The sequence below is a fragment of the Mandrillus leucophaeus genome, unplaced genomic scaffold (assembly GCF_000951045.1).
Source record: "Mandrillus leucophaeus isolate KB7577 unplaced genomic scaffold, Mleu.le_1.0 Scaffold337, whole genome shotgun sequence".
Taxonomy (NCBI): Eukaryota; Metazoa; Chordata; class Mammalia; order Primates; family Cercopithecidae; genus Mandrillus; species Mandrillus leucophaeus.
The window spans coordinates 1,305,871-1,316,688 of record NW_012103554.1 but is presented as its reverse complement, the minus strand read 5'-3'; the positions used below and the strand labels follow the sequence as shown (position 1 = coordinate 1,316,688).

Below are 10,818 nucleotides of genomic sequence, written 5' to 3'. Positions count from 1 at the left end.
CGCCACCGAAATCAAGCTTAGGAGACAGATGAGACTCCGTCTCAAAAAAGTAAAATAAAAAAATAAAAAAACTGTCTCCCAAAAATACAGGTTGAGAGGTAGGGCAAGGAAACAGAGTGGGACTTGATAAGGTCATCTTTAATCAGTAACCTACTTGGGAGGAAAGAATGTTAAAGTAGGAGAGAGAAAAGAAAAAAAGGACCAAAGTTACCCACCACTGTTGGCACACATTACGATATATTGGCACAATATAGTTATATTGGTACTTCCTGTAACTATGACCATCTGCTACGGACAGCTCACCTGAAATTCTTCTTAGTTTTTTGAGACAGAGTTTTGCTCTTGTTGCCCAGGCTGGAGTGCAATGGCGCGATCTCAGCTCACTGCAGCCTCCACCTCCCCGGTTCAAGCGATTCTCTTGCTTCAGCCTCCCTAGTAGCTGGGATTACAGGCATGTGCCACCCCGCTTGGCAAATTTTGTATTTTTAGCAAAGACATGGTTTCACCATGTTGGTCAGGCTGGTCTTGAACTCCGGACCTCAAGTGATCCACCCATCTCAGCCTCCCAAAGCGCTGGGATTATAGGAGTGAGCCACTGCACCTGGCTGAAATTGTTTTTTAACAGGAGAGGATGGCAACCAGGTAAAAAGCATTGAGAAAAACACTGAGAGCAAAATAGCCGCCTGATCACCCACAGGCTTTGGCAAGAGGGAGCCCTCGGGTCACATCCTCTGTCACTTATGCTGATTGTTCGTGGACATGTATAATCATCTCGCTAAGCTTCTGTTACATCATCTGTAAGATGAGGATAGTAACACTGATCCCATAGACGGTTTTAAGGATTGAGTAAGAAGGTATATGATAGTCTCAGCACCGGTCTAATGCTCAGGAATGGCTTAGAAAACGGGGGCATTTTTAATGAAAATATTAACAAGGCTTTGTTTCCCAATCCCATTCAATTTGTCTTGGAACTGCTATGTCTATTCATTCTGATCTCTAAATCCTAATCCTGAAATGTCTGAGGCAAAGATCACCCTGTGTTTTAATTGGGCACTTGTCTCATATTTCTCCTCTGCTGCATGAGTGTTTATGCTCAAGTACCCAGGAAGCAGCTGGGGAACACAGCCGGGTCTGTGTGATTCTCTACAAAGAGCAAGCAGCAGAGTTGCAATCGATTAGGTAGCTTTTTTTTTTTTTTTTTCTGAGACAGAGTCTTGCTGTCGCCCAGGCTGGAATGCAGTGGCACTATCTCAGCTCACTGCAAGCTCCGCCTCCCGGGTCCACCAGCCTGGTCAACATGGTGAAACCCCACCTCTATTAAAAGTACAAAAATTAGCTGGGTGTGGTAGCCCATGCCTGTAATCCCAGCTACTTAGGAGGCTGATGTAGAATAGCTTGAACCTGGGAGGTAGAGGTTGCAGTAAGCCGAGATAATGCCACTGCACTCCAGCCTGGAAGACAGAATGGGACTCCATCTAAAAAAAAAAAAAAAGAAGTATATATATCCATATGCATGAGTCTATATTTAATTATGGGAGGAGTTGTAGATGTAAGTCTATCCATGAGTCCACCAGTGACTGGTGACCCTCAGTTAATGACACCTGCCTATAAGGATACACAACTGCATTCTGCACTCCCCTGCAAAGACAAGATCTTTACCTGAAAACCAGAATCAAAACCAACGGAGAGAGTAGAAAACAAATTAAAAAATCCAAAGTTCATGGGTAAGTTTGAAATTCCTACAGTTTAAAGATGAGATAATAATGTTTTTAAAATCCAGGAACTCAATACTGCTTTTTCTTTTCTTTCTTTCCTTTTGCTTTATTTTTTAAATGTAATACATGATTAGAATTCAATGCCAAATATCTGTTTGCCTTTACAGCATGTAAATGGAACTTAGGTGGACTCCCATGAGGACTGCCGACTAACGGAAGAAACAGCCACAAAGGTGATCACAGCAGTTTTTGAAAAATTCTCATAAAGTGTTTTGCAAATTCATGCAATTATTTAAATAAATGTCACTCTGTTTTAAGTCTAAGTGAACTACTGATTCCATTATCTTAGACTAATTATTCAGAATCGACAAAATAATTACTTCCTTGCATGTGCTTTTTGTTAGAACAAAAATTAGACTAAATCAGCAAAACTGGTAATATGGAGACAGTTCTATTTAAGAGATGCCCATCATTCCTTCAAATTCTTAGTTAAGAACCTTAACTAATATAGTACTTAATCAACTGCATTGTACTTACCACTGAAGTTCTAGTCTCTTACATCACATCATCAATTACTGGGTGGCAAGAAACCTGTCTTACTCATCTTTGATTCCCAGCTCCTAGCAGATAGTACTTGACGTACAGCAGAAGTTCAATAAATGCTCATTAAAAGGGTACTGAAGTCAATTAAGTTTCAAAGGACTTAAATATATTTCCGATTACTTCTTTTCCAGAGTATACATAGAAGTGAAATTGCTAATCATTTGTTCATTTTCAGTTCTACCTAGAAATTCCACCAAATTGCTCGTTTGCTGCGAATCACCTTTTCAAATTCTCTATTTTTGTATTGGATTATTTGTCTTTCTCTTATCAGTCTTTAGTCTTTAGTGTTTTACATATTCTCAATGCTAATCATTGTCTATTATCTTTGCAAATGTTTCCTTCCAATCTGTCAGTTGTTTTTTAACCTTGTATCTTTTATCACATACAGTTTACTTTTTAACGCAGCCCAAATTATCAATATTTTTCTCTTTGGTTTGAGCTTTTCACGTTTTAAGAGATCCTTTCCTGTTATGAGATCATAAAGATAGTCTACTATAAACGACAACTTTCTGGAGAGGATGAATTCCTGCTCAGACTTCAGAAACACCTCAGATGTGCCTACTGCATTTAGCTTCTGTAGAAGGATGTTGAAATCAAGGTCTTTTTGTCTCACTTTTGTTTCAGGCCTCAAATCGGTGTCAGTTTGCGCACATGCCAAAGGATGGTGCTGGCCGAACTGGCAGGGTTTGCAAAGCAGTTTGAAACAGATTTTGCATGCCTTAGCCCATTGAGGCTTCAAAAGGGTTGACAGGTTTGAACATGGGAAAGAATTTCTTCAAAGAAAGTTATCAGTGTGCCACATCCAACTCCCCTCGCAGCGCCCAGTGAAGAGGATGCAAAGCTACTTTCCCCTTTTCTTATTTTAATTTTTATTATTTTTTTTGAGACAGAGTCTCTCTCTGTTGCCGAGGCTGGAGTGCAATGGCACGATCTCGGCTCACTGCAACCTCCCCCTCCCGGGGTTCATGTGATTCTCTTGCCTCAGCCTCCCAAGTAGCTGGGCTAACAGGTGCCTGTTACCACGCCCGGCTAATTTTTTTTTTGTTTTTTTAGTAGAGATGGGGTTTCACTGTCAGGCCTCTGAGCCCAAGCTAAGCCATCATATCCCCTGGGACCTGCACATACACATCCAGATGGCCTGAAGCAACTGAAGATCCATAAAAGAAGTGAAAATAACCAGGTCCTGCCTTAACTGATGAAATTCCGCCATTGTGATTTGTTCCTGCCCCAACCTAACTGATACAATATAGTCTGCCCTGCCCTTAAGAAGGTACTTTGTAACATTCTTCCTGGCCCTTAAGAATGTACTTTGTACCTCTATCCCAAATCTATAAGAACTAACCATAATCCCACCACCCTTCGCTGACTCTCTTTTCGGACTCAGTCCACCTGCACCCAGGTGAAATAAATAGCCTTGTTGCTCACACAAAGCCTGTTTGGCGGTCTCTTCACACAGACACACATGACATTCACCATGGTGGCCAGGCTGGTCTTGAACTCCTGACCTCAAGTGATCCACCCGCCTCAGCCTCCCTACTTCCCCCTTTTCTTTTTCTTAAGCCACAAGTGAGGACCAGAAGACCAGTTGGCAAGGCTCAAGGTGGGTCCCCAGCCAGAGGTCAGAGGTCTCTGGTACCCGAGACCAGGTGTGGAACCAGAGGTAGGAAAGTCTAAATGAGGTACTGCTCAGAGGGCTTCTGCCAAAAGTGTGAGGACCTCTGCTGGCAGAGGCTACATGGGCACCATCTCATGCCAAAGCTTCAACCTAGGAGGGGCCAGGGCCAGCCTAGTGCAAGAGGAGGGTGACAGAGAAGCAAGCAGCCACCTTCCCCTTCCCACTGTCAGCCAGAGGAGGCCCATGTCGGGGAGGAGAGGAGCTCAAGTCTGAGAGACACTTGGAGTTTTTGGTTTTGATATAAAACTGGATGTGCATTTTTAATTTTAGGGGCTACTCTTATGATTGAAAGTGACTACAGGAATTAAAAAATACATATGTTAGAGGGACTAGATATTAACTGAGAATGAGAGGGACCTGTTATAAACTTCATCCAAGGGCAAGGAATGAACCAGTCCCACACTGCAGGCTTGACCAAGTAATGAGGAAAGAACATTGTCTCCTAACCACGCCCCATTCCCACTGTCCAATACATTGGCTTTGCTGCCAGCATTCCAATAGTGCCACAGCATGGACACACCACCTTCGGGAGAGTTCAACATTACAGGGCTAGAGTTCCATGGTACGTATTTACGAATATAAGTCATTGCCATCACAAATTTAGACATCATACAGCACGATTTTTAGACATTAAAATATATTTGTACATCTATGTTCATAGCATTATTCGCAAGAGTCAAAGGTGGAAACAAGTCAAATGTCCAACGAAGGATGAGTGGATAAACAAAGTAAGGTCTATCCATATGATGGAATATTATTCTGCCTTAAAAAGGAAGAGAATTCTGACGCCCGCTGCAACACGGATGAACCTTGAGGACATTATGCTAAGTGAAATACGTCAGTCACAGAAGGACAAATACTGCATGATTCCACTCACATGGGGTATCCAGAAGTCAACTTCATTGAGACAGAAAGTAGAAGACTTCTGCCAGGGGCTGGGGGCAGGGGAATGAGGAATATTTAATGGGCATGGGACTTTGGTTCTGCAGCCTGGTTGCACAACAACGTGGGTGTACTTCGCTACTGAAAGTACACTCAAAAATGGTGAAGATGGTAACTTTTATGTTATGTGTATTTTATAACAACTATAAATAAAATCATCCAAAAAATAAAAGGATCTAAATAAAAAAGAAAATGTAACCTTCATCAGTAGTGTATCAATAGTGGGGGTAACAATGATAGCCAGGAGTGGCCAAGAAGGATTGAGTCTTACCATGTGTCAGGTGCCAGGACTCAACCCTGTGATCTCATTCATGCCTCATTTCAAACCTACCAAGTCCTTTCGAGAGGGAAGCCCTGTCCAAAGCCCTGTTTTACAGGTAAGGAAACCAAGGAAGAGAAGCGTTCATGTGCCCAAGGTTATCTGAAAGCAGTTGAGGTTAGGGCTTGCCCTCTGAATCATCTGGCAATGGACAGATTTCATCCTCATGAAAAATTCCCCCTCTTATGGCATCTTAGACTAGATGAGATCATAGAAAGAATGAGTGTAATTGCTGACCTGCACATAGTTCAGATTTTACAAAGCATTTTCTCACTTGATCCTACTCATTAAAATACTGCAGGTAACACAGGTATTCTCTTTTTATTAAATAAAAAATTGAGCCCTAGAGAAATGAAAACACACTGCCAGTCAGGGCTCCAATTCCACAGCGTCTACCTCTGAGTCCACAGCTACACGTCCACATCCAACTCCTCATCTGGTCCAACTTCTCATTTTTCAGATGAGAATGTCTACAAGGGACACACCCAGAGAGGCTAATGGCTTGTTCAAGGTCACACAGAGAGCTCATTTATTTTGCATACATCATCGTTTATATCTTTAAAAATATTCTGCCATGATAACATGTATTTTATAAACATGTGTTTGACAAAGTAAAAACTGGTATGGGCAGAGATCTCTATCACATAAAATAGAGTGCTTCCTCCTAGAAGCTACTTTATTTGCAGAGCTGATGCATCAGAACCACCACTTCACTTAAGCACCCAACTTTCCAGTGCCCGCCCTGACCCAGCCTCCTCGTCCATTAGCTCTACAATTAGGCAGCGATCAATTGAGCAAATTCACTTAGACAGCACATCTAGCCACGCTTGCAGTGGATTTGCTACCGAAGCAGCAAAGTACATGACAGCTGCAGAATACAGATTGTGGAGGAATGGAACTCCATCAAACCTCATCTGATCCTGACTGCCGGTCCATGAGGAATTCTTAAAAGAGTCTCAATAACCCTGAATGAACTTTGTGATGTCTGAGCATAAAATGCAGTGCTAAGTTCTTTTGTCCAGCATACTCTTTTCTAATAAAATAACTCTTTTGAGTTTGATCCAAAACTGATGACAAGAGTGAAGAAGAGATTGCTATCCCTGATTATAGGCATACGTAAGGTTAATGGGAATTATCTGTTAGCATGGGAAGTCTGCCAATGCAATCCCTCATATGTCAGATTAAGGCACTCCACCACGAAGGCTTGTATTTTGGTTTTGTCCTTTGTTTCCTTGCTGCCTTAATATCATGGGTGAGACTGGGGCTGGTACTGACTTAGTAAACTCTGTGAGAGTCGCCTCTTCTTTCTAGCTGGAATATGCAAGAAAAGCCAAAGAGGAACAGGTTCTACAAAGAGCTTGACAGCAGCAAAAGGTGTGCAGTCCTACCAATTAACATTTCTAAGTCTACTGGTTGGGAATCTCTCCTACATTAGCTCACAAAAAACAACGAGAAATTGTATATGGAAATAAACCCATGACTTCAAGTTATCAGTACTACATAGTAAGGGTAGTAACGGCTGACAGTCAATGAGCACTTTCTCTTATTAAATTACCATTAGACAGTACACTCCACAAGGGCAGGGGCTAAGGCTGGTTGTTTTAATTTTATTTTTTTCACAGAGGCAGGGTCTTGCTATGCTGCCCAGGCTGGACACAAAACTCCTGGGCTCGAGCAATCCTCCTGCCTCAGCTTCCTGAGTAGCTGTGCTTAGAGGCCTATGCCACTGCGCCTATCTCTTTTGCTTACCACTGGATCCCTAGCTCTCAGAAGCATGCCTTCTAAGTGGTATCTTCTCAAAAAACATTTGCTGAATGACTAAAGTATCTCATTTAGTTTTCATAACAATCCTAAAGGTTTGATACAATATTATTACCACAATTTCACACATAAGAAAACTGAAGTTCAGTAGTAATTAAAATGTGTACAATGTCACTCAGTTTGCAAGAGTCAGAGTTTATACTCAAACCCGTATGGACTTGATACCAGAATCTATGATTCAAGCACAAGCATAATTCCATAGACCAGACCTTAGGGCTTTTCCATTACTGAAACCATTTATGAAAGAGGGGGCCTGAAAGAATAGATTTTATGTCAGTATGGATATCACTCCATTCTTGTCATCAGCTTTTAGATTTCTTCAATATTCTACAACAACTAAATTTAAAAGAAGTAACTTACCTACAAATCCTTCTTCACCAACCAGTTTCAGGGCAATTTTATCAGCCAACACTGAAGAGTTGCCGTGAGCAATGTTAGCAAAAGGGCCCGCATGCACGAACACAGGTGTCCCCTAGAGAAGTGAAAGAGCAAATCAAAATCCCAAAAGACAAATAGAAGCATGGAAACCAAGATCAATTTGGGGCAAACAGGCTAGGAAAGCTTTTATGAATACTGCATATTTAATGCATAAAATATTTCAAAGACAGTCAAAACACCCTGACTCAAAGGACCAAATCCCCTCCGGATTCTAGAAACATGTTATTCAACATTTAATGAGACACAAAACCTGAGACACAAAACTGTGAGAATATAGTCACTTCCTTCCAAAATATTGTTAAGCCATTTTGTTAGTTGACTCAATGACCATGAAATAAATTATTTACCTTATTTTATGTTGCTATGCACTATATTTTTCAAAAGAATGAAATTAAACCCTGATAGTATAAGAAGTGTATTTATTTATTTTTTAAATTAAGAAATGATTCCATTCAACAAAAGATAACCATAAAAATCAATACAATTGGCTGGGCGCAGTGGCTCACGCCTGTCATCTCAGCACTTTGGGAGGCCGAGGTGGGCAGATCACCTGAGGTCAGGAGTTCAAGACCAGCCTGGCCAACAGTGAAACCCATCTCTACTAAAAATACAAAATTTAGCAGGGTGTGGTGGTGTACCCCTGTAAACCCAGCTCAGCTACTCGGGAGGCTGAAGCACAAGAATCACTTGAACCTGGGAGGTGGAGGTTGCAGTGAGCTGAGATCGCACTCATTCCAGTCTGGGTGACAGACCGACTCTGACTCAAAAATGAAAAAAATAATAAATAAAAATAAATAAATAAAACCCAGGGACACATGTTTATGAATACGTAAATATGTATGTTTGGTGTTTATATCTCTGTCTTATCTCACTTCTATCTAGATTAACCTTTTAAGTGTTCTGAAGAAAATATTTTTAAAAAGAACTTAAGTCTCCATCCCCTCCTAACCTTGCTGGTCTTCTGATGTCCTTGCCCATAATAAGCTAGTGGAGATGGTCAAAGTTTGACGAGGACAAGGTCACAAACTCCACCCTGGATGGGCAGCTAGCTTCACTCAGCTACAGGCTGCCAATTGTCTGAGAAGCACCCAGCTTGGGTCTCCAGGGGACAGAAGTGGTGGGAGCTGAATCCGCATAAGCACATTGCTCTTCCTGGGATAACCACCCCAAACAGCTACTAGATCCTCAGCAATATTTTAATTTAAAAAAGCAAAGGACTTTTATTCTTTGTAGACTCTCTCTTATTTTTCAGGCTGGATACTAACCTATTAGCAAAAGCATTTTTTATTTGTAATTGATGAATAATAATTGCACCTATTTATGACGTACAATGTTCTGTTCTAATATATGTATGTAGCATGGAAAGATTATATCAAGCTAACCAACGTATCCATCACCTCACAGATTTATCCATTTTGTAGCGAGAACATTTAAAATCTAATTTTTTAACACTTAAAACATGCACAATGCTTTTTTCTTTTCTTTGAGATGGAGTCTTGCTCTGTCACCTAGGCTGGAGTGCAGTGCCGCCAACTTGAGTCACTGCAACCTCCGCCTCCTGGGTTCTAGCGATTCTCCTGCCTCAGCCTCACCAGTAGCTGGGACTACATGTGCATGTCACCAAACCCAGCTAATTTTTGCATTTTTAGTAGAGATGGGGTTTCACCATGTTAGCCAGGCTGGTCTCAAACTCCTGACCTCAGGTGATCTGCCTGCCTCAGCCTCCCAAAGTGCTGGGATTACAGGTGTGAGCCACCACGCCTGGCAACAATCCACTTTTATTAACTACGGTCACCTTGCTGTGTAATAGATATTGAAAACTTATTCCTCCTGTCTAACTGGAATTTTGTATTATTTGGTCAACTTCTCCATCCCCCACTGCCTCTGATAACCACTATTCTACTCTTTACTTTGCAAAAGCACTTCATATTTTTGTATAAATGTAGCTTTAGCTAGAAATCACAGAATCAGATAATGTTGAGAACACGAAGAGGCCAACTTCTTTATCCAGAAAGTTAAGGTCCAGAGAGGCTAAGGGAATTCTTCAAGGCCACGGAGGAAATTAATAATTAAGTCAAGATTAGGGCTCTGGTTTTAAAACTCCCAGTATGGAGTTCGCGAGAAAAAAATACTGGAACGTCATTGTTAGATATCCAAACACAGGTACCTACACACTTGCACACTCAAACATGGATATAGCTATAAGATACAGTACGTTGAATTAAACGTGTTGCTTAAAAAATTCTATGACTAACTCAAAGGCATACACACATTTATCTTGAGTTCTGGGTTTTATTTTATATGCAGAACACTTAGGAAAATAAGGCAGGAACTGTTTTGCTATGAATATTCTCCATAATGGCCCTTTCAAACATTTCATAAGATTAATATTTCAATTACTTGTTAGCTTACCAGAATTCTAAGCACTTAAATGTGAGCAGTAAAAAGTAAATAAATAAATGCACAAATAGAAATGTGGCTAACATGACTGAAGAACTGAATTCCAAATTTTATTTAAATACAGGTAATTTAGGTTGAAATGGCCACATGTCCAGTGGCCGCCATATTGGACAGTGTGCTCTCGCATGTGGAGTTTCCATCAATGCCACACATGGCTAACCTCTGGGAAAATGTTAAGAGCTCTCATTGTTTCTTGTCTTAAGTCTTCCTCAGTCTGGCGATACATGAGAAGCACTTGGGGTACCCAAGCCTTATCCCCAGACATTACGTTCACTGGGTCTGATGGGGAGTCCGGCATCAATCAATATTCTTAAATCTTCCCAGGAGCTTCTCAAGTGCAGTCAGGATTAAGAACTACTGGTCTCCTGGCAACCTACAGTGATGTAGCCCTTGATGACCTCTTACCAGACTACAACCAGGTGTGTTCAAATGTGAGCAGGAAAGCGTAATCTACAAACTAGTCAATGATTTTTGGATTACCTGCTGAGATAGATTCCTAGTCAATGATTAGATACATGAAACCCAGAGTGACAACATAGGATCAGGGTACAAGAGTTCATGTTGCAAATATTTTAAGTGAATGTAATGTTTTATTTTGTAAAAAGGTCTTTATCTTTTAAACTAATCTTAAAACAGCCTATGCCTTAAATGAAATGGATGACATGGAACATTCTGAAGATGGTATCTTTATTTGCCAAGTGACAGATTCAGAAACAAAACCCAAGTCCATATAATCATCTGGCGAAAGTGGTTTCTCTATGGAAAGCTTTGTTTGCTTCCTATAAATACATGCTTATTCTTTAAGGGATGTATTATAGTTACTGTGGATTTCTCTGTTTTCTGAC

The 10,818-nt window shown here is 40.9% G+C and overlaps 1 protein-coding gene across 1 annotated transcript in view; it reads right to left on the bottom strand.

The window, feature by feature from the left end:
* Nucleotides 1–10,818, bottom strand: part of MTHFD1L (methylenetetrahydrofolate dehydrogenase (NADP+ dependent) 1-like) — a 268,081-nt gene that overhangs the window by 134,536 nt on the left and 122,727 nt on the right. The window contains exon 25 of the mRNA XM_011988735.1: nucleotides 7,436–7,547. Coding sequence (XP_011844125.1) covers nucleotides 7,436–7,547 — 112 coding nt within the window. The remainder of the gene's footprint in view (nucleotides 1–7,435; nucleotides 7,548–10,818) is intronic.